The sequence below is a fragment of the Lipomyces tetrasporus genome (assembly GCF_029532465.1).
Source record: "Lipomyces tetrasporus strain NRRL Y-64009 chromosome Unknown POJ06scaffold_8, whole genome shotgun sequence".
NCBI classification, from domain to species: Eukaryota; Fungi; Ascomycota; class Lipomycetes; order Lipomycetales; family Lipomycetaceae; genus Lipomyces; species Lipomyces tetrasporus.
The window spans coordinates 1,076,068-1,101,929 of record NW_026611603.1 but is presented as its reverse complement, the minus strand read 5'-3'; the positions used below and the strand labels follow the sequence as shown (position 1 = coordinate 1,101,929).

Sequence of the window (25,862 nt, the reverse complement as noted above, 5' to 3'; positions counted from 1 at the left end):
GTGGCGGATACACAAGGACGAGTATCCACAGATGGCAGCAGCAGCCAGGGATATCTGGCGATCCCTGCCTCTGAAGTTGCTGTAGAGCGGCTGTTTAGCACAGCGAGGGATGTCTTATGTATCCGCAGACAGACATTCGTTGAAGGGCGATGCCATAAGAATGCTGATGTTGATTCGCGACGGTTTCAAGTGGTAGGGGCCCAGGGCAGCGTGAGTGCGTTCCAATGTGCCTTCGTGTTCAGTAGTCTGTTTTTCCGGCATTTGATGGTGACCCGTGACCCATCTGGGTGATTTACGAGTTATTTTTCGTCTCAATCTGGTTATACAGTGTCAACATGCCTCCGCTTGGCTACTGGCGTCTTTTTCAGTTCCTTGCCTGTAGTGTACATAGCTCGTAATCCATCCATCCATTTAAAATAGGCGTGGAATGGATGAATGGACGAATGGACAGGATTTTAGGGGTTCGGGTTTTGAAGGCAGGGCTACCCCTGGGACGCGCTCCAGCACGCGTCTACGTAGTACTTCTTGTATCTTTACGAGTAAACAATCTTACTGTAAGGCATCAATATGGCAGAAACATACAAATCTGACAGCGAGACGACTGAAAATGCGCCTTCAGTTACCTTAAAGTTAGATGAGACGTCTGTTTATTATGCTGCTGTTGCCCTTCATCCTGCGTATCGATGGCCATACTTCGAGAATTGGTGGGCCAGTGAAACTTCGTGGATTGATAAAGCAAAGAAACTCGTTCAGGAATTATGGGACTCAGAATACAGGCATCTTAGCATCTCTTCTGTACACAGCTTGCCGTTAGATGTCAAACGGCGGAAGGTCTTCCATATGAAATTTAACAAAAATCGTGAAGAAAGTCGCCAGACACTACTGCTTTCTCAACAGGTGTACCCTACAATAGACGAGTACGAGGAGTGGCAACGTTTGCACCTGGACTCGGACCAGGATGTTGTTGATCCGTTATCATATTGGCACGAGAAACGAAGCCTTTATCCCCGGTTAGCTCGAATGGCCCTTGACGTTCTCTCCGTTCCAGCCATGAGCGCAGATGTCAAGAGATTGTTCTCCTCTTGCGGTGGAATGTTAGACCCTTCGCGCAATCGTCTGGAGGCCAATACAATAGGTATTGTGCAGATTCTGCGCTCTTGGCAAAAGGCTAGTCTTATTCAAAGTAACGACCACCTTCTACGGATGCCAGAGTCGCATGAGAGGTCGCTGAAGGAATAGAAGGAGTTGACGGGTGGTCAGGAGGGAGGAGAGTGGGTTTCAACGGGCTAACGAGGTTATCGAGGTGTAGATACTAGATAGTGAGCTTGAATGTATCCATTCCTCCATTCCACTGTCCATCCACTCCACTGATACCCTCCGTGGATCCATTCCATTGCGAAATTGCCCCTTAGCGTCCACTTCCATTCCACGGAACCCCTCCGTAGAATGGATGGAATGGATCCCCACACTGCACGCTGACCACAAGAAACCTAAGAATTCAATGTATCAGAATATTGCCGATTTGACGATATCGTCAGACCCTTTGCCGATATCGTCAATCGGCAATCGTCTAACTGGAAGTCTCGTAAATATCGCCAACAGCCCTATCGCTGTCCCACGCGAAGATCCAGCTCTTGAGCTCGGGCGCAGGATCTTAATTGGTTCTGAGGAATGTCTCTCTATGCCAACCTAATTCAGAGTATTGCCAATTTTGGATCTACTACGACCGTGGGCTCATATGGCAGCTAAGCCAGGAGCAAGAAGCAGGCAGACGGAACAATCAAGTATAAGTCATGATCGCTATTGAGATCGGATACAGTGAGGACTATACTGCTCTTTGTTGGGACAAGTACCTGTGGATCGAAGGGTAACATGTTAAGGTCTGCATACTGGTATGTATTGAAGAATGGCCACGGTTTCGAAACCCTGATACCTGGTATTAGTGGGTCACAGACGTCAATTTAGAAATGGAGGCAATGGCTCGGTGTGTGGCTGAAAGTGCGGAAAGGGATAGATCGCAAATCTACTATGGTCAAATCGAATACAGCGGTCACAAGTGGGTTGGAGACTTGACCAAAGCATTCATTGAAGTGCGGTGAGCCAACAAGAGACAGCCTACCAGATACGTGAGTAGCGTTATTATTGAATTCCTGGTCACACGTGCCCATATTTTTGATTTAGCAGCTGATTCAAAAACGCATGGTTTTCTAACCGTCTCCCACAGTCTATTGGCCTGAAAATGAGTAATTTCGTTCCAGATGAGGACTTGGAAGCCGCCAATATTCCGGACGGTAGTCTTTTCTTTGAAGCAAATTTATATGTGCGTATACTCAGAACCTCCATGCAGACAACGGCAGAGCAAAGATATCGGGAGTTTATTTTGCGCTAATTTTCTCTGTTCCAATGCAATCCTAATGTCACAGTTACACTTTGGTCGTCTTGGCCCTGGTTCCTTTCTGACGTAAATAATGAAGGCATTGGAGTTAACAATAGAAAAGGTTGGTGAGATCCTAGTTGTCTTACCAGTCTCAAGCGATTTAACTGTCTGCTTATATACTTGAGAGTATACTTGTCATCGGTCATCAACCCCCGCATCTAAGCCGCGCACACTACACCGCACACGCCGTCTAGTTATAGCATGCGTTGACGTTTTGGTACGCACATACACAAACCTTTGCCTTTGTAGCTATGGCCCAAACAACTCCGCGCTTCTTAGAACGATACAATGAATACAAATAAGGCTTTTGCCGCTGAACCATAGCAGGCTGGCACTGGTATCTTTGATGGAAAGGTCTTTGGTACTTGAAAGAGCGATGCAGTCGACTGCCGTCGCCTCGACCTCAATTGTGTGGGAGGACAACAACAACATGGGCGTCTGCCAAAGTCCCGACGTGGTGGTATCCGTGCGGTCTCAGGGGTGTGTGATCAGCCGCAGGGGCTTGGCACTACCGTTAGGGCTCGGGACCAAATACCGGTTTGCGACCGGTCGGGACCGGAAGCCTGTTTCAAAAACCAGTTCGGTCTGTGGTTTCGACATGACCCTAACCCTGATGTCTAAGGTCGCCCTGAGTAAATCAATCTCGTTGCTCCCGTCGTGGGATGAAAGAAGCTTGGCCGCTTGGCATCAGACCGGCTTGGGGTCACCATGGGGTCCCGAGCCTGATCCAGCTAGGCTTAGGTTTACGTTGTTAGTGGGGCTCGCCAAAGTCTCTGGAGAGATCTCCAAAGGACGGCAAAAGCGCCTTTGTCTACATGTTGGCCCACCCCATCCCGTGACACGGTCAACTTGTATTACAGGCGCCTAGGAAAAGAAGCGTTTCAGGAACAGATGGATTCTGCTGAGCGCTTGAGCGTGGGAATCCGCCTCCCCTCACCCTCCTCTCCTTCGGGTGATCAACCTGTTTTTGCCGCGCAGCAACATATTAAAGATCATCGGACAAGGCCATTTCTCGTCCCATCCCACAATTCGTTCAGAAGTTGCTGCTTTGGACATTCTTGTCGCTCCGCAGCAGCGGTTTTGGATGATGGTGTGGCGTTTTCATAGAGGTACATCGTACTGTACTTCTAGACTTAATTCTACGCCTGAGGGGTTCTCTTGCCGCATGGATTTGCGTCTTCGGACTTCCTTATTGCAGTAGTCCTCAGAGAGGATGCTGAAAGAATTGCAATCTGAGTCGGTCTCAGAGCTCCGAATGATGTCCCACAGGGAGGTTTGGGCGGCAAGGCCTGCTCACACTTCAGCGAGAGTACCAGGTCGGTAAGCCCTTAGCAGAGCGTCCAATATCTGCGTGTGAACCCCCGCGATCTCAAAAACTCTCATCTTAGCACGATCACTTCGCCGCAACAGCGTACCGCTGCAGCGTATGCCTCATCCCCTCAATAGTTCGCTCCATACTCTCCGTCCTACCCATCACCGTATCCCACGTCTTCTCCGGTAACGCACACGGCCTCCCATCGCCGCCCACCCTCATCACATCCGCCAGCTGCTCCCACAGCTGCGACGACAGCATCGTGATCATGACCATGTACATCGACGACGTCGCCGGCTGCACCGGCGTGTTGACATCCACGAGCACCTCCGCAGAGGCCAGGGACCCGAACTGCAGCCGTGGGAGCACGATGGCCCAGTCCTTGCCTAGCCGCGGCGCGAGCGAGTATTCAACGCAGGCTTGCATCATGTGGAAGAGGGCCACGTAGATCTCAATTAGACGGCAGTGGCAGGAGATGACCATGTGCATTGTGGCTTCGTCTAGGTGTGAGAAGGATCTGGATGGCGGTCCTACGTCTGTCTGGGTGCTTCTCTGGGAGAGTTGTTGGTTAGTTGAGATGAGAGACAGTATCGGTTGAGTGCCTAGTTGCTCTGGGTCCATTGAGGATAAAGTAGGACCCGTTTCGCACATCGTAGGAGAGAGGCATTTCACAACATTGATGAACTCGCCGGTAAGACGGAAGAGGTCATCTATAGCGAAGAGCGCCATTTTCCGTGAGCCGCCTGAACAATTGCTTGGAGAATCCACACCTGCTTTGTGCATGCATGGGAGTTGCGTAGCGCATTCGTAGAGCGCGACGTTGAGGTTTGCCAAGTCCCGAACAGCAGACGGAGGAGGGGTTCCTAAGCGGTCATTCTCAGTTCTCATCTGAAAATCGGGTGTGCCAGGTGAAGGAAGACTATTGGCCTGGCTTATAATATTTTTGTTGATACGTGTGAGATCTAAATCGGCAGAGCCACCTTGGTTCAACTGGTTCACATTCCTGGAGTCACTGAAAACGCCGGACCAGCATAAATCTTGCATATCAGAATAATCTTGTATAGGATAGCAAAGATCTGGAGGCATATTTGCTACCAGTGGCATGTTACTTCAACTGGCTGAGATATGAATGGGAAGACTAACCTCGTCCTTCGGAGATATCTGTGTCTGCACTTGGAGAAAAAAGCCACTCGCTGTCACTTACACCGGCAATCATTGCATCTGCATGTAGGTTCGGCGTGGGTATGGATGCAGACCCGGAGAGCGGTATCTGCCACTCAGCCTGGGCAGCTGCAGCGCGTTGTGGAGACTTCAGAGAGGCTCGAGGTGCGCGAGGACCGAATCGACAGGATGTGCGCAGCCTGAGACATCGTTCACAACTGACCTGTCCTATATTTCTAACACACCGAAGTTTCTGTGAGTGGCATCGATTACAGGCCGAACGAGTCTTGCCGGGGGCGTTGTGGGATTCGGCACCTGAAGACACTCCTGACGCCGACGCCGAAGCCGATGGCGCAGGTTGAGTCCTGAGGTAATCCATATTTGATACGAATGTGGAGAAATATGGATCGAAGAAAAATAATGTGAGATTGAAAAGAGAATGTTTATAAATCACGATGTTGCAATAAACTCTCAAGGCGAAGATACTACGTCGGTAAAAGGCAAGTTCGGCGTTTACCCTGCACGTTCGGCGTTTTCTATGTGGGATTACCGACCTCACCTCCATTATTATTCCCAACACATTATCTATACAACTCTTTACTTTATAACCAGCAGCAACTCACTCTCTAAGAGAAGAAAGATGTCTACCATATCACCTTCAGCTATCCGTGGCAATGGTTTCCCTCTCCGCAGTCCGATCTTCCAATTCTCTCATCTCTTCCAGGCTCCCTCCCGGCCTCGTCGCCGTCTTCGTTGGAGCCACCAGCGGGATCGGTGAAGCAACCCTCAAGCAATTCGCCAAGAACACACGGAAACCGCGTGCGTACTTCATCGGCCGTTCTCAAGCTGCCGCGGATCGGATTCTGGCTGAGTGCAAGGCGCTTAACCCGGCGGGCGAGTATATCTTCAATATCTTCAAAAAGGCAGACGTGAGCCTGATCCGCGTCGTCGACGAGGTATGCCGGGAGATCAAAGCCAAAGCGAAGGTTGTGAATCTGCTCTTCCTCAGCCAGGGAGTTCCCAGTATGGATCGTAACGGTATGAATTATCTCCAGCCCTGATTCCCTTACCTTCAATACTCCACCCCTAATGCTCCAGAATTGCCTATCTTATGTTAGAGAATCATAAGGTATCATGCTAACACTCCCCAGAAACATCCGAACACCTCCACCTCCTCACCGCCCTGACCTACTACTCCCGCCTCCGCTTCATCACCAACCTTCTCCCCACCATCCAAGCCTCCACCGCCTTCCGCCGCATCGTCTACGTCGCCGGCGGCGGCAACGAAGGGCCCCTCGACTACACCGACTTCCCCGCCCTGCGCGTGCCCCTCGCCGCTCTCCGCGGCCACCTCTGCTCGCTTGTGACCCTCGGTCTGGAAGCCGTGGCTAGAACGGCGCCGGATGTGAGTTTCGTGCATGATTATCCGGGGATGGTGAGGACGACGCTGTTGAGTCGGATGAAGGGTTTGAGAGGCGTGGTTATTAGGACGTATGGTTTTGTGCTGGGGTGGTGGGTCTGTGTGCCGCTGGAGGAGAGCGGGGAGAGGCATTTGTATCTGGCGACGAGTGCGCGGTTTCCGGCGGCGCGGAAAGGGGTGCTAAGTGTGCCTCTGGGAGAGGGGGAGGAGGTGGCGGTGGGGTCGACGGGGGAGGTGGGTGGTGGGATGTATTCGGTGGGGTGGGATGGGGAGAGTGCGTCGGAGGGGGTGAGGGAGTTGTTGATGGGCTTGAGGGAGACGGGGATGGTGGAGGAGGTTTGGAAGCATACGGAGGGGGAGTTTAAACGTATCACTGGGGGGTTGTAACCGTGGAGAGATGGTATTCGAATAGGTATGATACAGCAACCTCATTCTCCTAGTATCAAATAAAATTACATTAAATCCTGAATATAGAGCAGAGACAAACGGAGCGCAAGCACGAAATCAATCAGAAGAATAAGCGCAGCGCGAACACTAACCGCAACCCTAAAATACTACATATTGGGCAGGCTATCCCTGTTACACAGGGGCTTTGGACTTGGTCAAGATATCAGGCATAGAACAAAGATCCGATTAACTAAAGAACAAAATCTACAACAAGGGAGTTATGGGATCCTTTATAGAAACCCATACTCTACAGGAAAGCCACGCGAGAAAGAAAAGATCGGAGAACGGGGTGCTGGAAGGAACGCGGGAAAGATCGGAAAGCGAAAAGAAACAGGAACGCGAGAAGAGAGTGTCCTGAGCCAGGAAGCCGAAACAAAGCCAGGAAGCCGAAACAAAACCAGAAGAACCGGCGAGCCAACACATCGAGATCTACCCTATCCCGCTGGCCCCGATGCGGCTCCCCGATGCCGCTTATGACAATCCCAGAGCACGCGCCTATTTACGTACATACAGATTATACAGAAAATTATCCCAGAGGGACGGATACAGCCATAGCGTAACAAGACGGACTAGGCGGGACTGGACTAAGACGAAACGGGACTAGGCTGGACGGGACGGACTAAAAAATCTAGGATATCCCACAAGAATGTATTCCACAAAATACAAGACTTCTTGCTTGACCTGACAGCGAGGACAAACTCTTCCTTTTATATCTGTCAGGTGCCTACTAAATTATGTACACGTAGGCACACGCAAAGAACACGCAACAAAACCAAGACACCGAAACCAAGGCAACAAAACCACAAGCAAGCGACCAACAACACCCAACACCATCATCTCGCCGATCCTCCGCGCAGGCCCCAGCCGCCCTGACTCTCAGGAGCCGTCGCTGCTTATGTCAAGTTCGAAGCCCTCTGGAAGTCTGCGATGAGACTTATATTTCTTAGCTGCAAACGTTGCGGCCCTGCCATCCACATCCATTGTGTACGCATGGATGTAGCGCCAGGCTAGATGGACGCGAATAAGACAACGTCGCGCCAAGTGAAGACGGCCTTTTGTGCAGTGATTGCATCGGTGTCTGTGTCTGGTGTTCTTTGTGGGAACCTCCAAGTGCTGTCGTACTTTCAAGTATAGCTCTCTGTCCAATAGAAGTCCCTGGAAAAGGTTATGCACCGCGGGAAACGTTTTAAATTGGACAGTTCGCCGGAGATTAACAACTGAGGTATCGAGCACGACTTCAGTCACCGTATGCACCGCGGGAAACGTTTTAAATTGGACAGTTCGCCGGTGACTGAAGTCGTGCTCGATACCTCAGTTGTTAATCTCCGGCGAACTGTCCAATTTAAAACGTTTCCCGCGGTGCATACCTTTTCCAGGGACTTCTATTGGACAGAAAGGAGCAGCAAAGATTGAACTTGAGTCACCTCCTCAGAGAGCATATCGAAGCGTTCCACATCCTTAGTTTGGCTTCATTGTTCACTCCCTAATCATTAGCCTCAACCTCGGTCGGAGATTTCATCGTTGTATCCGGTTATTGTATTTCACCACTCGCTCGAAGATCTCGGTATTGGTACCCGAATGAGCACCCCAAAAGTTTACTGGTGGCTTCCATGGACATTGTGCGTCGCCTACGGACTCTCGACTGTCTCGGTGTACGGACGAAGTCCTGTACGTTAGGTTCACCGTACATTGAGCAAATATAAATGACCGGAATTGCAGAACCGGATTGCTCCAATTAATTAAAAGCTCTGAACGCAGCACTGAGTGTAGCAATGAATGAAGTTCTTAAAATTAAAGATTAACGCAATCCAGCAGTTTCGTAAGACCTTTGCTAAACCAAATTGACAGAATAAAATTCGTAAGGATAGGTCTGCTAATTAAGGTCTACTTAAAATAATCGTCTGAAGTACGCTCGAATTTTCCAATATTTTCAATTCACCGTATTACATGATACTCTTAGATACTTTTTAGAAATTAACTAATTTCCCCAATTCAGTTTACCTCATATTCGTCAGTCCCAATGTCACATACACATAATTATTCAATTCGCCCAAGCCTTAACGAACGTAAATTTTCACTTCCCCCAACTTGCTTACCTCGCCTCCTCTTCCACCAATATGGGTAAACCATCAAAGCAATAATTGCTGTCATTGGTTCATTTCTGCCGTTAGTAATACCGGCCCTTCTTGTCATCTTTGTCCTTCTTGTCATCTTTGTCCTTCTTGTCATCCTTGTCCTTCTTGTCATCTTTGTCCTTCTTGTCATCTTTGTCCTTCTTGTCATCCTTGTCCTTATCGTCCCAGTCCTTATCGTCTTTGCCTCGGCGGACGTAGGAATATCTCTTGTCGTCTTTGTCATCCTTGTCTTTGTCATCCTTGTCCTTCTTGTCATCCTTGTCCTTCTTGTCATCTTTGTCCTTCTTGTCCTCTTTATCCTTCTTGTCATCCTTGTCTTTATCGTCCCTGTCCTTATCGTCTTTGCCTCGGCGGACGTAGGAATATCTCTTGTGGTCTTTGTCATCCTTGTCCTTCTTGTCATCTTTGTCCTTCTTATCATCCTTGTCCTTCTTGTCATCCTCGTCCTTATCGTCCTTGTCCTTATCGTCTTTGCCTCGGCGGACGTAGGAATATCTCTTGTCGTCTTTGTCATCCTTGTCCTTGTCATCTTTGTCCTTCTTGTCATCTTTGTCCTTCTTGTCATCTTTGTCCTTCTTGTCATCCTTGTCCTTATCGTCCTTGTCCTTATCGTCTTCGCCTCGGCGGACGTAGGAATATCTCTTGTCATCTTTGTCATCCTTGTCCTTGTCATCTTTGTCCTTCTTGTCATCTTTGTCCTTCTTGTCATCTTTGTCCTTCTTGTCCTCCTTGTCCTTATCGTCCTTGTCCTTATCGTCTTTGCCTCGGCGGATTTTCTTGTCGTCTTTGTCCTTCTTGTCTTTCTCATCCTTGTCCTTCTTGTCATCTTTGTCTTTCTTGTCATCTTTGTCTTTCTTGTCATCTTTGTCTTTCTTGTCATCCTTGTCCTTATCGTCCCTGTCCTTATCGTCTTTGCCTCGGCGGACGTAGGAATATCTCTTATGGTCTTTGTCATCCTTGTCCTTCTTGTCATCTTTGTCCTTCTTGTCATCCTTGTCCTTATCGTCCTTGTCCTTATCGTCTTTGCCTCGGCGGACGTAGGAATATCTCTTGTCGTCTTTGTCATCCTTGTCTTTGTCATCTTTGTCCTTCTTGTCATCTTTGTCCTTCTTGTCATCTTTGTCCTTCTTGTCATCCTTGTCCTTATCGTCCTTGTCCTTATCGTCTTTGCCTCGGCGGACGTAGGAATATCTCTTGTGGTCTTTGTCATCCTTGTCCTTGTCGTCTTTGTCCTTCTTGTCATCTTTGTCCTTCTTGTCATCCTTGTCCTTGTCATCCTTGTCCTTATCGTCTTTGCCTCGGCGGATTTTCTTGTCGTCTTTGTCCTTCTTGTCTTTCTCATCCTTGTCCTTCTTGTCATCTTTGTCTTTCTTGTCATCTTTGTCTTTCTTGTCATCCTTGTCCTTATCGTCCCTGTCCTTATCGTCTTTGCCTCGGCGGACGTAGGAATATCTCTTGTGGTCTTTGTCATCCTTGTCCTTGTCGTCTTTGTCCTTCTTGTCATCTTTGTCCTTCTTGTCATCCTTGTCCTTGTCATCCTTGTCCTTATCGTCTTTGCCTCGCCGGATTTTCTTGTCGTCTTTGTCCTTCTTGTCTTTCTCATCCTTGTCCTTCTTGTCATCTTTGTCTTTCTTGTCATCTTTGTCTTTCTTGTCATCCTTGTCCTTATCGTCCCTGTCCTTATCGTCTTTGCCTCGGCGGACGTAGGAATATCTCTTGTGGTCTTTGTCATCCTTGTCCTTGTCGTCTTTGTCCTTCTTGTCATCTTTGTCCTTCTTGTCATCCTTGTCCTTATCGTCCTTGTCCTTATCGTCTTTGCCTCGGCGGATTTTCTTGTCGTCTTTGTCCTTCTTGTCTTTCTCATCCTTGTCCTTCTTGTCATCTTTGTCTTTCTTGTCATCTTTGTCTTTCTTGTCATCCTTGTCCTTATCGTCCCTGTCCTTATCGTCTTTGCCTCGGCGGACATAGGAATATCTCTTATGGTCTTTGTCATCCTTGTCCTTCTTGTCATCCTTGTCCTTATCGTCCTTGTCCTTATCGTCTTTGCCTCGGCGGACATAGGAATATCTCTTGTGGTCTTTGTCCTTCTTGTCTTTGTCATCTTTGTCCTTCTTGTCTTTGTTATCTTTGTCTTTCTTGTCATCCTTGTCCTTATCGTCCTTGTCCTTATCGTCCCTGTCCTTATCATCTTTGCCTCGTCGGACGTACGAGTATACCTCATCATCCGCGCGCTTCATGAGCCACTCGCGGTTTTCAGATTCGGAAACTGCAGTTCCTCTCTTGTCGAGGGAATCATATTTGTCGTCATTCCACCTGCGGAATGTCTTCCAGGCTGGAAGGGCTTGAACCCCAAGGGCAGCATAGAAGAGAGCGAAAAAGTATATCAGCTTCATTGTTGATTACTGAGGATAGGCAACCAGATCAAAAATGAGGATGTTTGTACTCTACGAATTGTCGTGGCAACTGGTCTGTTCTTATGTGCTTCTGTGGTTGCATGGATTCCGACGGCATGACGCGTTGATCCGGGGATTTTCACAAATAGCTGACGTATTCGAACCGATGGCCACCTTGGAAGCATGGCTGGGCAGGAAATAACGTTGTGTGATTGATGTCGTCGGTGATGCGGCGATATGGTCCAAAAGGATCCACACCAGCAAACCGCTGGATCACATTAGTGGCCATGCAATCCCACTTGGAGAGAACTGACGTATTGACTACATTCCCGGTCGGTCAATGTCGATCATTCGGCACGTAGAGGATCGTGATGGGAAATGTAGATGACGCCAAGGGTTCAGGGTACAGATAAGTCTTAAAGTGTAGTACCATTTCTTAATGCAAAGGCTCAATTCGCCCAAATCTTAACTACAGTAACGTTTCTTTTTCTTGGGACTCGCTTAACTCCGCCTAAATCTTCATCCTCCACTAAAGGAACGATCAAAGGAACAATTGCTGTCAGACGTTCCATTTGTGCTGTTAGTAACACCTTGCAATGTTAGCGTCCCTGAGTCTAGTCATCTGCTGCCGAGACTGAGATCACCAATAGACTCTTAAGCTCTGAGTTCAGAAACTCTTACATTTGACAGCTTGTGTACTCTGACACCTCACTGGTTATTATGTGAAACTCGCGTCGCTTACGTCGGCCGCAGTTTAAGCGACGAACGAAGACAAGCTTTCGCGTCTCGAGTGCATTCAGCGCCACTGGAGTTCGCGTACAATTCGATGTCACATGTGACAGGCAGCTAAAGTTCGAAAAAGCACTGCTTCTGAATTCCGCCGTGCTGTGTGTCCGGAATTAGGATTTACTTACAATGCTTGTGTGCACCGATGTTCACGATCGCCGCTTCTCCGAAAAAGTCCACTTTGGCAAAGAGGACCAGACTGTGCGCTTCATGCGCAAACCTCGCACTTCCGCACCTGGAACTCCAACTGCCTTTCCCGAACCCAGTAGGCTGCGTAGCTCACAGGGCGTGTGGTGGTGGCACTGTGACGAGTCTGACCTGCGACTGTGTCAGCACCCGTCCCTTATTGGTCCAGCTGTGATTTCATACATGGTTTGCGGTTTGTGGTTGGTCTACAGTGATCTTCGGTTTGATCGCTATTAGGTGGCACTGTGATGAACCTGGAGACTTACGGTGGAGACGCAGAGCCATCACACTCCTAAACTGGCTAGGGATAGTCGACCAGCGCGCATCATGTAGGCTACATGACAATGACTGTAACACTACCGCCATGAATGTTCATCTGACTGAACAGATGAATCAGTCGCTAAATAATGGTGCAACAGGTCCGAATTGCATGGCATATCACGATTGTGCACATCATGACGTCATTGTGTAACATGTGGATGCGAAGAAGCATGTGACAGTGTCGGAATGTTCCGCTCTCCACCGTTCCTCCACCGTTCTTATTGTGCATACTGTCTAGCTAAGTTACTAATTTTCCAACAACGTTCTTCACAGAAATCGGACCCTACTTTCTTTGACGACAGGTGTGGATTCTACTTTCAATGCTTCACTAGAAACCGTAACTCCATTTCACATAGTGTAGTGACTGTAAAGAAACCTGGGCCGCGCTCCGGAAGTTTGCCAATGCCAATGTCCTCGTCGTAGCCTCTTAAGTTTCAATTTAAGTCAGTGCTGAGATTCGCTCGGCAGAAAACATCACTCACATTAGCCTCATTATAATCGAGTTTGACGTTCGATATTTTGCAGGTCACTTCCCCAGCACTACTTGCAACAAGCCCTACCGATGCTAATGAATATTCAACAGCTCCCAATCAGGCCAAGTGATATGATTACCCTTCGCATTGGCCCGCCGCTCGAGTCCACGAGATTTGTGGACGCGCACCTAGTGTTTCGATCGCGAAGACGCGGTATCTTTGGCTTCCCAAGTCGAATATATAATCCCTACCCAGCCCAGTTGATCTCGTCTGACTCCAACAATCATCCTCTCACGCCTGTGGCCTGAGCGTGAAGTGTCAGCAGTCGAGTCGTGTCCACGATGTTCGCAACAGCGCCATTTCTACGGTGGAAGCTGGTGGAAGCTGTGGATCAAACTGTTAACGCGTCAGGCTGGAGGACACAAGCCTCGTGTAAAGACCGCATCTGCTTCATTGTCCACCTCGACGACTTCGTCTGTCGTGCCAGGCCACCGTGTAGTTAACTGTCAGACTACGCACTCTCTTCGTTATACAATTCGTCGCTTTGTTTAACGTTGGTGTGGTTCATATGTAGCTTGAGTCAGGGGGTCGGTAAACTTTAAATAATATCGTCATCATTGGCACTACTCTTTACTCTCACTTTAAACTCCACTCGCTCAGCGAGGTTTAGCCAGTCGGTTCACGATCGCTAGCGTCGGGGAATTCTCCACGGAACACAGATATGACCGTGACCATCCAAAGTCTTTTTTCATCGAACCCCCACCTCTCGGGGTATGCTAGCCGCCGTAGAAGAATGGGTCAGGCTGTTACAGGTTCAGGATGATAACGACGCGACCATTGGATAAGGTCAAGGCGGAGGTAAGGAAGGATAATAAGTATTTGCGGCTAGGAGAAAGGAAAGCGAAGTATCTTGAAGTTCCGGTGGCTGAACGAAGTTGCGACTTTGCATAGTGATGAGCCTCAGGGGCTAGGGTAACAGTCGTTGGTTAGGGTGGCCGGTCAGTATATCATACAGACCGAGGTGCAACTTACAGTGTTTGGGAGTGAAGTGCGAGGGTTAGGGGAAGTCCTTAAGCAGGCTAGCGGGTCAGGGTTCGCGCCCGGGATGCCGAGTGGGTTAGGGTCCGGTTGCTACTAGCAGGGCTAGGGCCCCAAGGTGCGAATTTGGAGTTTTCCTCTGTCGCGTGTGACGAAGCTGCCACGTCATTTACGAGGCCCAGCTCGTACACTACGCTCTTCATCCATCCAATCAGAAGGCAGTTGGCAATTGAGACTAAGTAATACAGTCAATAGCGGTCCGAAAGGGATATTTAAAATAGGGTCAGATGTGAAGAAGGAATGGAAGACGAAGAACATGGACGCTCGAAGTGAACGCAAGAAGAAAGGGAATCAAGCCTCTCATAATACTGGTAAGAGGAAGATGAGCATAGCGGAAGATGCGAGTTATGACGACATGTCGTCGGAGACGAAGAGGAAGACGAAGAAGCCCAAGGGCAATGATTCGACGGCCAAGTCAACCAATGTATCAACTTCCTCCAAATCCAATGGGACGTCAGCAACAACAGATTCCGAGAACAATGCAGTTAAAATTGCCGCATCGTTAGCCAAGGCGACGGACCAGCCGGAAAAGAAGCTGAGAACAAAACAAACCGCTCGTTGTACAGGCCGTGGAGGAGCGTCGAATGTTTCACTTAGGAAAGTAGAAGATAAAGCTGATACGGCAGAAAAGCCACCAAGGAAGAAGCAGACAGCTCGTCGCGGAGGAATCAAGGTCGCACCAAGGACAACCTCACTTGACAAGCCGAACACACCGCAAAACAAACCGAGAAAGAAACAGACTGCTCGCCGTGGAGGAGGATTCTTTGGAGGCAAGCATGAAACAGTCACTACCAGAGACAAATCCTACCATTCCTTCAATGACAATGAGTTGGATGGCTACATTGAGATGGAAAATACACACGATTTAAATGAATCCGAACCTGGTGGATATTCCAATCCGGTATCGGCAAGTAGTCAACGCCTTGGCCTAATAAATGGTGTCTACGAAATTCGATCAGATGCCCTCGACCAGTGGAGCGAATTTCCTCAAGAGGAATTCACTCTTATCTTGTGCCTTTCTGGCAACTCGGTATGGGGTGCATACGATTTTGGTATGTACCATGGTATTCTTTACATGCCCGACCGGCCCTACAGTGCTTCCCAGGACATGGTGCCCTTCACATGGCGAGGTCGTGAGAGGGGTGAAGGCGAAATGAGCTTTGATGAGGACAATGAAGGATATATGCGCTTCCTGGGTGATGGAAAAATTGAAGGCGAGATTAATTGCTACGGGCAAGCGAAATTTATCGGATCGAGAACCAGTGGCAATAACACTCGGCTACCACGAAGTGTCGCAAGTATGCAACACGAATGGAATGGATACAATTCACACGAATATGAACGCGAACGTGTAGCAAGGTGGCATTGATAGTTGCCTAATACAGTTGAGGCAGAGGATATTGCAATGATAGGAAAACTGGTCTCTGTACTAGGGCAGAACTGAAGAGACAATTATTGGGTGAGAATTGATCCATAGTCGAACATGATTTTATCTTTTTAGAGAAATGTAAGTTTTTTTGGGTCTTTGATTTGTAAAGAGCAGGTGGTTTTCATGTCTGGATGCGACTTCATGACATGTAAAAATAGCTGCAAAACGACAAAGATTTACTAATCAACAAAAACAGACCGTAATCTAACAGACTATATAGCGTATTGTTTTCATTTCCTTCGTTGAGAATGATTTATCAAATGTAGCACTCCTATACCTCTGAGTATACTCTCGCGCTGTGGCCATTTTGAAACCTACCAATTGCTTTTTTGCGTACAGCAGCCACGTGGATAAAAAGTGCAGTTATCGGAATATTTGGGGCTTTATTGACGGCAGGTTTAGGACGACTACGCGTGCGACTGAAAACAAAAGGCTTGTATACTCTGGATATAAACGTGGCCATGGGTTTTATGGCTTTTAAGTTCAAGCGACAGACGGTCTTCCGCGTTCGGACCGCTGGAGAAAGATAGGAGATTGCCGTGCGTTAAAGGATCTGGCCTTGAATACATTAAGGCGATCAATTCTTCATTCCCCGATGGACAGGATTTATACATATACGGATGGCACCATGGGACCATACAAAACTCGCCATCCCATATTGTTCTAACTCAGGAGGAGGCTGAATTCAATGTGAGGATGTCTGTGGATATAAAAATGGATTGAGACAGCAGTCCATTCCAGTTGCCGGTTTTTATATGGTGTCGGTTCTGTTGACAGTCATTCATACCTGTCTTGAGGGGAGCAGTGAAGTTTCGCAGTCGTTCAGCTGCATCCCCCCGGCTCTAGATGATTATTTGAAATTAGAGTAGCTTTGTTGAGAACAAACTTATAAGACGCCTTTTGACCCATAATTTGACCATTTTATTTGCCATTATAGTACACGAGTCCACTTTAACACCATAAAGCCAAAATGCAAAATTTGTTTATCGTACAAGAAAATTCATCGAAGCGCTGGAGCGAATCACATGGTGATCCACCAGGCGGCTCCCAACATCATCAGCAATACAATGCTCGTTAGTATTCCCGCTCCGGCGCGATCGCCAGTACTAACGATGCCTGTGGTTACGTATCCTGTCTGTCGCCTTCCTCCATTTCCACCAGGCGACGAGCCTCCAGTTGTTGCGGTATATGGTGCCGGTACTTGATTTATCAAGAGGTTCTGGACGGTTTCCAATGCAGACATTTGCTGCCCCAGCCCCCATGTATTATCCCATCCCTCGACCAACCAGGACGTACCGCAAGTTACGCCATCACGACCACCAGTGCAAGACTGCGTGATCCCGTTGACTGTGGTGTTGACTAAGTGAGCATATATTGTGTCGTACGTCCAGGGTGCAAGGATGGCTGTTAGACCCATGAATCGCGACAAATAAGCCTTGAAGGATTGTTGATCTGTGTTGCACTTCTGAACCCTTTCGCACGCGACTTCGAACATGACACCGCCTCTATCGTCGTCGAAAAAGATGTGCAGACCCTCAAGAACATTCTGTGTTCTATTCCCCCAGACCTCGGACTGCGTGAAATTGTACAAATAAGCCGCACCTGCAAGGAAACTAGCTGCGTTGTAGCTCCACTGATATTTCTTAATGTCCGTGCAATTGTCCGTCGAGCTCGCCCCGTCGTAAAAGTAGTAGTAATCTGTGTCTAGGAAGCCGACCTGTTCGACCCAGTCCCACGTCCGTTCCGCCCAACCAACGTATGTTGCATTGCCGGTATATCGCGCCAGCCGGGCCGCCATCAAAAACAGTCCTGCATTCGAGATTGTATTTTTGTAGTCGTAGCCGTTATTAAACTGGAAAATCTGCCACCGCAGACCGCCGTTGCAAGCCGCAGTATCCCAGCGCTCGGCCATGGACCAAAACACTATTTCAGAGAGCTCCAGCCACTGCGGCTGGTCATGGGACGGATTCGTAAAGTTGCGTTCGGCAGCAGCCATAACTGTAAATCCCCAGAAAGCCTGGTCGTCGTTACCTTCGGTCGTCACTTCGGACTTGGGCATGAAGTCGTGATTCGGGCCGACATTAGCTAGTAGCGCTTCCGTCAAGATCTGGTTATAAGTTGTGTCTCCGGTGTAAAACCAATAGTCAAGCATAGAACCCCAAGCGGCGCCGGCCTCCCACCAATAATACGGCCATGAGAACTTGCCGAGAGTTCCGCCGGTTTGGTTGCCATTGTAGTAGTCCATCACGCCGTGCGAGAAAACCCAGGCCGCGTTCTTGATCGAGTCTGGATCATGGTCGTAATTAGATATATTTTGTTTTCGATTACACAGCAACCGGATACTTACCAACATTGTTCACATCTATATCGATAGCGCGTGCGCGGTGGAAAAGGGCGCTGCAGAGTAGAATGCAGAAGCACCAATGGAACGCGACCATGCGAGCCATATTGACGCGCATAAATCAATGTCTGTGCAGTAGGGATCGTTGCAAGCTAACCCCACGATCGATAAAACAGTAGGTGGTGTGCGGAAATATTGGAATGCGGGCCGGGATAGGGGGCAGGGACGCGTCTGGGTGCGCGGGACAAGTTAAAAAATGCGACCACCACCGCCGGGGTTGAGGTGACTGCGAGAAATGATCGCCCGCCTCTAATTGCGTTAAGCTTAAAATAGCAAATCCCACCTGTGGCATGCCGCTAATATGCGGTCGAAATTATGTTTGGCAACAGCGCGTCGCATTCATGGCTGACAAGAAACTCCTTCCTAGCGTGCCTAATCTTGCCTAGCGCGTTCCTGCAGAGCCTTAAGTGACGTGAATAGTGGCCCAGCCTGGCTAGGATATCAACTCAGAGACGTGTTACAGTGATGCTATGGGTGCGTAATGATCTTATAATGTGGGCTCTGTTTTGTTAAGCGCCAGTAAACTTTAGCACTCTCCTGGTCTCTTCTAGTTCCTTTTGAAACTGTATCTGGACTATGGCCATTGCTGACTGGTTATATGATTTTACCTACTCTAAACTACTGTACGATATGTCCGATGCGAGGACCGCATAAACCTTAAACGCTTATCGGAGGTATGCCTCCAGCCACATTTGTTTTGTCGGAGTAAGAGTATGCAATAATCGGCACGAAAGGTTCGCGCCGTTAATTTAGGGATCGGCATGGATAAACGGATAACGGATTTTGAATATCCGTCGTGGATACGGATACGGAATAGAGAATATACGGATATGGATAAGGATACGGATAAGGTAATATTGATTAGTCATATCCATAGATATATCCACGGATATCCACGGATACGAGTAACAAATACAAATGCGTAAACTAATAATATTGGGAGAGTTTAAGTGAGTTGCGATTTGCGAAATATTCAGTTGTAACTTATAGGGAACGGATGTCCGATGAATCCAGAGTTTGGTGCGCGCTTGGTTGTGAGCGGACGGAAGCTTGAAGGAGAACACAAAATCTGATTGCTATTTGTACTACTGGGGTAGGGTTCATGTGGCTGATTGAGTGCTGGCGTTTGGAAGCCCAATTGAGTGGTCAATTTATAGTCAGCTGTAGTATCGTAGGTATCATCCTCTTTCCATGGTCCCGGGCTCCAAACCCAAACCGACTGAGCAAAAACACCTTCAAGGTCACATGAGTCATATCCGCGGATACTACGGATAACGGATAAAGCCATATAATTGGATATGGATACGGATACGGATATGGATATAGCCTGGATATTATCCGTGCAGATCCCTAGCCCTGCCCGTTATTCACATTACCTCCAACTAGTGAAAGCTAAAAAAATTAAGCAACCCAAAAATTCCTCTATTTTTATTGCACAGCGTTGCACCGTCTAACATGCAAGCACAGTCGCACAACAATACAGTTAAATCCGCAAGCCAAGGCACAACATACTTGACTGAACGCTCTAACCTTGCAGAATTGCATCCCATCTATTCCACGAGTCAATATGTTCCATTCTGGACGCAAAATTGTACAGGTCGTCGTAATTATCAACAACCGCCGCTCTGCCTCCGTCAGAGATGTCAGATTCAAAGCTTCCTTCACTCGCCACAGCAACTGCATTCAAAAACTCAGGACTCGAGGACGCGTTCGACAACCTTGATGGCGACACAGTCGTTGTCGAATTAGATGACGACGTTGATAACGCGTGTGGCGACAAATCACCGAATCCTTCGCCGACAGTAATATTCCCCAGAGCCCCAAAACTGCCAGACGAAGTGAGATTTGAAGGCAAACCAATGTTGGAAGATTCGGGCACATTGTCGGGAGGGCCGAGTCTAAAAGATGTATTGGTATTCGAAGATGTCACGACATTGGCAGATGGAGTCGTGAACTGTGCGAGAGCAGGTGACAAAGGCTGAATCGACGTACTGCCGCCAGATTGGTCGGATATAGTCCACGCCTGTGGAAGTAAAGCTTCCAGCGTAGCGGCGGAATCCCCAGCGAATTGTGACGTACTATCTTCGCTGGACGGTATGAGACTCGCATATTCTGGTGGCAAGTTGGACGAGATAAGCGGAAGTCCAACCGGTTGCAGATATCCAATCTTGAGCCACGTACCAGTCCGAAGCTTGTTGATGGAATGCCATGTATGACGCACGGCCGCAGATTTGTCCGCAATTCGTAATAAATGCATCACTTGAAATACCTGTTCTACAACACGTAGTCGCTCATCCTCGATATACGAATTCCCAGGTTCAGGAAGAACAGGCTCGTTGAGATATAAGTCCTGCAGTACAATAATAATGGCATGAAAAGGTTGAAGAAAGCGAATATACCACACGTAGACGAGGAATTCAGGCATCTTACTGAACCCAAGATAATAATACAGCGTATTAATTGCCGACTTCAGAACGTTTTCGCGAACTGAAGGCTCATTCGGACCACGGGTCTTACTATTGACGTCCTCGTCCTTTAAATAATTTGGATGATGAAGGTAAGTATAAGACTTTTCATTGACGGCGTGCATCAGGTAGAATGCCCAATCTTTGAAGACGTTGGCTCTCGAATCATCGTCCTTTAGTTGCATCATTTTCCTGCATCGAGCTTCCATTCGTGGTCGAACTTTGAGAATCTCCTCATCGAGCTTATTGATCTGCTGAATGCTACATTTCTGGACTCCGTAGACTGTCAACAGAATCATGCAGTTTAACAGGGACGCTTCCGATACCGCATTCATGGTCAAAATCGCACAGTCGATTTGATCTTTATGCTCCTCGCCATTAGCTATGACGCTTTCCGACGGCAACTTCACATCACTTTCAAGACGATGAACGATAGGCGGAAGACCTTGTGACATCGAAACGACATAGTCAAGATGTACCAAATGCCACCAGACGAGACGTCGTTCTTGCGCTTCTTCGAGCTCGAGCTGGACGCAAAAATTGGACGGATCTCTATGAAGTCCCATCATCTGCGCTACGCGAATGAGCATGGCTACCGTGCCGGTTCCCGCATCAGATGTGTGCGCATTCGTGCAGGTGTTCAGAATCACGCTAGCTTGTAGACCTTGAAGAGACGGTTGTGCCGGAAAATGGCACATTGACAGCGCAATTTCCGTGGCGAGCTTGAACTTGTTCTGAAGAGTACGCTGCTCTTTAACGCTGGCATCCTTCCGCATCTGTCGCTCGACGGCGTCACGCACCGTTATTATGTCATTGGGAGAGTTGAATATATCAAACATCGAACTTTCGCAAATGCTCAAAGCTGCTCCGTACAATGTGACAAAGAGCAACGGGAGAAACATCGTGTCGACCGGTAGCTTTCTTTGATAGTTCTCCCAAAACGTCTCATATATCTTCATAAATTGATGCTGGTTCAAAATCGGTACCCCTGGATGTATGGCAAAAAAGTAGTGCTGAACAAGACTATCGGCGACCGACTTATCTGGAATGATAGAATACAGGATGCCCAAGCCTGCGTTTGGATTTGATACGAAATAGTTCAGCAGCAACGACGATGCCATCTCATTCTGCGCAATCGCATCCATGTTGAACGCCTCATTTCGTGTCTTGAGCATACTGCTCACATCCACCATCTAACGATGGAGTTAGCATTAGTATCGTTACCAAGTTGAAGTAAAAGTAAAAACATGCCTCTTTAAAATAGGCACCCCAGAACACGCCATTTGCATATCTAGAACCACCGGTCGTCGGATCTACACTCAAATACCCGACATCAACTTTCCGGATGCCCGGTTTAAGCTCCACCTTTTCTGGAGAACCAGAGTTTCCATTATCGACGTCATTAGGCCCCTCAACTGGATCTGCTTCCTCCTCCTCTCTGCCTGGGGCTGGTTCATCCAGCACATCGAGGCCATCATTCAAGTTGTCGTAGTACTGACAATCAAGGTCAAGCTTGATACAGTTATCGCAGGCTGGAGTCAATTTGTCACATTTGACCTTTCGGCGATGGCAGTTCACGCATGATCGGATAACTCTACGTCTCCGAATCGCAGGCGGAAGCCTTCGCTTTCGTTTTGTGGGAGGCTCGCTGCCACTGTTGCCTGCACCTGGAAATGTAAATAAAAGCTCAGGACTATTAACAGGTCCACTGAGATCCATGGTCACCGAGAAGAAAATAAAAAAAGAACCTGCCAAGTCGCCATTAAAGTGCAATGTCGAGTCGCCATTGAAGTGCAATGTGGACAAAATGCAGCGTTAAACCTAACCTTACTTGTTTAATGACTGGTGCCGTATATCGTGCCGTATATCTTGACTAAGGGCACCATATTACTAACCAAATCGGATTCCTAGCACACGAATCCTAGCACACGAACCCTTCGTCTACTGCCACTAACCAAATCAGATTCGAGTTGTGACGGAGTGAGGTCGTCTTTCTACACATGCGAACACGCTACTTGTTACGGCCGAGTTTACTTAGCCTATGGTCGAGTAGCGTGCGTTGTCTTGTTTCCTTGCCAGCTTTCTGGCATCGGATCTCGCCGTTGTCAAAACGTTGGGTCTGGTGCCGTCTAATACAAGGGTAAATGTATTATATCAACCGCAATTGGTTGGCCACTTTCGACGACGTCTAGAAGATAGATTTAAAATTAGTCTATCTATTGACTCGATGTTCAGTAACGGAGCTCGTAGCAATAGTTGATAATTATTCGAGGTTGGTGGATTCCTGTGATGCTGCGTACTTAGAATCCGAGATTGCTCTAGCGAGAACGCAAAAAAGGCCAGTTCAAACTTTGCTTGGAAACCCTCGACGTCGATGTCGACGGCATCATGAAAACATAGATTCGAAGAACAGTTGGCCAACACCTCTCGTACCCCATTACAGCGCTTAGCACTCCCAGAAATGAATCGCACAAGCGTCATCTGGGAGTCCATTGACTCGCGCAACTACAAGCAGGCCTTGCAACATGTCGGCAAATCGCTGAAACGAAATCCGAAGGATGAATATTATCTGGTATTTCTCCAACTCCTATCTCAAATGACCTCTAATCGCAGGAGAGTTATCTAAATTAAACGTTGTAATATTTCTGACAAGTATTTTAGGCCCTGAAGGCATATATTTTGTCACTGCAGCGAAAATCAGGCGAAGCACTTGTGATAGCTAGGGAGATTGCAGCGCTGGAGCCAACTGATTCGCGGACTTTGGAATTGATATTTGGAGTTATTCTTGATCTGTGCGGAAGTAAGTAAATGCATTTTTTGCTTTTCACGACCATCTGCGAATGAGATTTGGAATTGAGCAATGAATCCTCGGAGATCACAAGCTAATCACGACAGATGCCGAAGCGGGCAAGCTGTATGAAGTCGCAGCACGGAAAAAGCCGAAAGACGAGGACCTAATATTGGGATGGTTCTGGGCTGTGTGCACAGGTGGTGATGTCCAAGGACAGCAGAAGGTATGTGTTGAGTATTTATTTCAGAAGGTTGGACCTGAAACGGCAGTAGGCGGCCATGGCTCTTCAGAAGTCCTTCCCTAGACGACAGTATACACTATGGACTATCGCCTCTTGTTATCTTCTTGCCATATCCGATGGCGTTACGCCACAAGAGAAGACCTTGTTCTCAACACTAGCATCTCGATTGATACCGCTTGCTGAACCAGTTACAACTGCAGAGGAAGCCATTCTGAAGGCTCGTGTACTTGAATTAATGCCAAAGTCCGATGACCTCATATCATTCCTCTATGACGATGCGACAGAGAAATGGAATAACTTGGAACTGGCGACCATGCGTCTCGAAGCGGTGGTCAAGAATGAACGATGGGACGAAGTTTTCGACACATCAGTTGCGACACTGACCGCTGAGAACAGGGATGACTTTGAGAGTTGGAAGCAAATGGCTTATGCCACCACCAAACTCGACAGCGAGCAGAGAACGAAGGCATTCGTTGAGTTGTTAGAGAAGCGGATCAAGACACGAAATGGAGCTCTTGCTGGCGTTTATTACGCCTCGTTGCGCGATGCAGAGGAGACTTTCAAGGCTGCAAAAATTTATTTCGAAAATTTTGCTGGGAGGCAGTGTGCGTTTGAAGATTTGCGACCCTACGTTATGGCCTTTGATGTGCAGCAATGGCTGGATTTTGTTGATAAGCAGATAACCTTCTCTACGGTGAGGAATTAGTCTTGACCCTGCAATTTGGATTGATATATGCTAATAACTGTTAGTCAATCGAAAATGCCACCCAGAGTGAAGTCGACACATTAGTAAACGCGAGAAAGTTCCATTACCTTTTAGCCCCAGAAAACAAGTCGTTCGTCGACGAGAACATTTCATTATACAATAAGCTCCTGACATCACCGGCACTCCAAGACAAGCTAGAGACCGATTATTTTTATGGCGATGATTTGATCCTTATGGCTGCGACTTGGTTGCTGGAGGGCAGACCAGTATCAAGCACTGTCCCCAAAGAAGACGTTACTGTTGCTGTCATTGTTCTACTAGAGACTGCTGCTAGTCGTGATAAATATCAGATCTACATACGGTTATGGTTGACAAGATTGTACCTATATATGGGTTGCTTTCAACCAGCATTAGGTCACTACAGCATCCTTTCTATCAAGAATATTCAGGTTGATGTACTCTCGCACTACTTGCTTTCTCGTGTCTCGACTATTTGTCCAACCTGGAAGCCCCTAATTAGCACGCGAGACATTTACGACGCAAATGCAGTTCAAACACCGTATCATATTAAGAAGGTCTATGAGAATGGTGCGTTCTCACAGGTTGCTGGATTCATGGAGTTTGGAAAGCGGCTGAGCGACAGCACTAATAAAGGCATTCTCTGCGTTGAAGCCAAGCGCATTGCTAGAATTCTAGGTATGAAGATGGATGGCTTGGCTATCAACCCAATCTTAGTTTCAACGAAATGGAAAGAAAATCGAGATTTTAGTATTATGTATGCCATTACTCGAAAGGGCGAAGAGACTCTCGAAACAAAGTACCGACTTGGTCCAAACCAGACTGGAGTTTGGGTAAACGCATTTATCTTGAAGGAGAGCATTATTGACGAATTGTTGACTGCGGATAAGAGAAGGGAGCATTCATCGTCGCTAAAGGACTTGCTTGCCAAAGAAAATTTGGAAACCCTAACGCCGGTCGAGAAATGGAGCTTGGAAATGGTGTTGCAACTATCTGCCATGGTCGATTCACTTACTTCTGATAGCGTGACTACTCTACAGAAGTGTTTTACCGAAGGGATTGAGAAATTCACAAGACAGGGCAATACATCGTTGTCATGGGAATGGTTCCATCTCCGGTTCACTCTGGTTGAAACCGCAAAGATTGTCGTTGCGTCATTGGACAGTCTGGCTGCTCTGCCAGGTGTGAAAAAGAACGGCAAGGTCGTCTCCTCCATTAATACATCTAAGAAAGCAATTCAAGCGGCTGTGGACATCTTGAAGGAGGATGCGAAGAAACTGAAAATGGGACGGGAGAAGAGGACTAGCGCCTGTGTGAAGCGAATATCGGAATTAGATATTGTTAAAAACCTTGATGTAAGTTAGGCTCGTGAACATCACTTCGATTTGGGAGTATTAACGATTAGTGCAGACGTCTTCTATTGACATTGAGTTTATCATCGAAGGAATCGGGAAGAGTCAGGATGATGGTCTCACGATTTTGCGAAACGCCAAGATATAGAAAAGGTAATAGACGCTTAAGGGGAAAAGTTTTTTGGCAAAGTCAAAGGCAGCGTGCATGTATATAGTTCTTAGTATTTTCGGAAGAGAAGGTCTGATGCGTAAGCCTTAACTTTTTGTAAAGTGCTCGTAGATCATGGGTA

General features: G+C 47.7%; 7 protein-coding genes across 7 annotated transcripts; 3 read left to right on the top strand and 4 right to left on the bottom strand.

The window, feature by feature from the left end:
* Positions 1–3,830: 3,830 nt before the first annotated feature.
* On the bottom strand, positions 3,831–5,389 carry POJ06DRAFT_277308 (uncharacterized protein; the record flags this gene model as incomplete). Its single annotated transcript, XM_056189710.1, has 2 exons — positions 4,893–5,389; positions 3,831–4,840 (listed from the first exon to the last, which is right to left on the bottom strand). The coding sequence occupies exons 1-2, from the start codon at positions 5,287–5,289 to the stop codon at positions 3,831–3,833; spliced, it is 1,407 nt and encodes a 468-aa protein (XP_056042368.1). The 5' UTR covers positions 5,290–5,389.
* Positions 5,390–5,480: 91 nt separating this feature from the next.
* POJ06DRAFT_302780 (uncharacterized protein) lies at positions 5,481–6,977 on the top strand. Its single transcript, XM_056190776.1, has 2 exons — positions 5,481–5,948; positions 6,062–6,977. Exons 1-2 carry the CDS (start codon positions 5,585–5,587, stop codon positions 6,715–6,717), a joined length of 1,020 nt encoding a protein of 339 aa, XP_056042367.1. The 5' UTR covers positions 5,481–5,584; the 3' UTR covers positions 6,718–6,977.
* Positions 6,978–8,558: 1,581 nt separating this feature from the next.
* Positions 8,559–11,663, bottom strand: POJ06DRAFT_144359 (uncharacterized protein). The gene has a single exon (XM_056184576.1). It carries the CDS (start codon positions 11,303–11,305, stop codon positions 8,945–8,947), a length of 2,361 nt encoding a protein of 786 aa, XP_056042366.1. The 5' UTR covers positions 11,306–11,663; the 3' UTR covers positions 8,559–8,944.
* A 2,513-nt stretch (positions 11,664–14,176) lies between these two features.
* On the top strand, positions 14,177–15,538 carry POJ06DRAFT_282784 (uncharacterized protein; the record flags this gene model as incomplete). The annotated part of the gene is made up of 3 exons (XM_056190059.1): positions 14,177–14,193; positions 14,286–14,330; positions 14,365–15,538. The coding sequence occupies 3 exons, from the start codon at positions 14,177–14,179 to the stop codon at positions 15,536–15,538; spliced, it is 1,236 nt and encodes a 411-aa protein (XP_056042365.1).
* A 955-nt stretch (positions 15,539–16,493) lies between these two features.
* Positions 16,494–18,497, bottom strand: POJ06DRAFT_225953 (glycoside hydrolase). Its single transcript, XM_056185713.1, has 2 exons — positions 17,946–18,497; positions 16,494–17,884 (listed from the first exon to the last, which is right to left on the bottom strand). Exons 1-2 carry the CDS (start codon positions 18,055–18,057, stop codon positions 16,620–16,622), a joined length of 1,377 nt encoding a protein of 458 aa, XP_056042364.1. The 5' UTR covers positions 18,058–18,497; the 3' UTR covers positions 16,494–16,619.
* Positions 18,498–19,524: 1,027 nt separating this feature from the next.
* POJ06DRAFT_282782 (uncharacterized protein) lies at positions 19,525–22,183 on the bottom strand (the record flags this gene model as incomplete). The annotated part of the gene is made up of 2 exons (XM_056190058.1): positions 19,525–21,657; positions 21,716–22,183. The coding sequence occupies 2 exons, from the start codon at positions 22,181–22,183 to the stop codon at positions 19,525–19,527; spliced, it is 2,601 nt and encodes an 866-aa protein (XP_056042363.1).
* A 1,059-nt stretch (positions 22,184–23,242) lies between these two features.
* On the top strand, positions 23,243–25,860 carry POJ06DRAFT_144276 (N-acetyltransferase B complex non catalytic subunit-domain-containing protein). The gene is made up of 3 exons (XM_056184575.1): positions 23,243–23,264; positions 23,360–24,190; positions 24,247–25,860. Exons 2-3 carry the CDS (start codon positions 23,534–23,536, stop codon positions 25,582–25,584), a joined length of 1,995 nt encoding a protein of 664 aa, XP_056042362.1. The 5' UTR covers positions 23,243–23,264; positions 23,360–23,533; the 3' UTR covers positions 25,585–25,860.
* The last annotated feature ends 2 nt before the right edge of the window (positions 25,861–25,862 follow it).

Excerpts from the sequence above, each read along its gene's own strand:
- POJ06DRAFT_302780 (XM_056190776.1), top strand. The coding sequence starts at position 5,585 with ATGGTTTCCCTCTCCGCAGTCCGATCTTCCAATTCTCTCATCTCTTCC. Across the intron at positions 5,949-6,061 it reads TCCCAGTATGGATCGTAACG|AAACATCCGAACACCTCCAC; the intron begins GTATGAATTATC and ends AACACTCCCCAG.
- POJ06DRAFT_144359 (XM_056184576.1), bottom strand. The coding sequence starts at position 11,305 with ATGAAGCTGATATACTTTTTCGCTCTCTTCTATGCTGCCCTTGGGGTT.
- POJ06DRAFT_225953 (XM_056185713.1), bottom strand. The coding sequence starts at position 18,057 with ATGCGCGTCAATATGGCTCGCATGGTCGCGTTCCATTGGTGCTTCTGC. Across the intron at positions 17,885-17,945 it reads TATAGATGTGAACAATGTTG|ACTCGATCAAGAACGCGGCC; the intron begins GTAAGTATCCGG and ends ACCATGATCCAG.
- POJ06DRAFT_144276 (XM_056184575.1), top strand. The coding sequence starts at position 23,534 with ATGGCTCTTCAGAAGTCCTTCCCTAGACGACAGTATACACTATGGACT. Across the intron at positions 24,191-24,246 it reads AGCAGATAACCTTCTCTACG|TCAATCGAAAATGCCACCCA; the intron begins GTGAGGAATTAG and ends AATAACTGTTAG.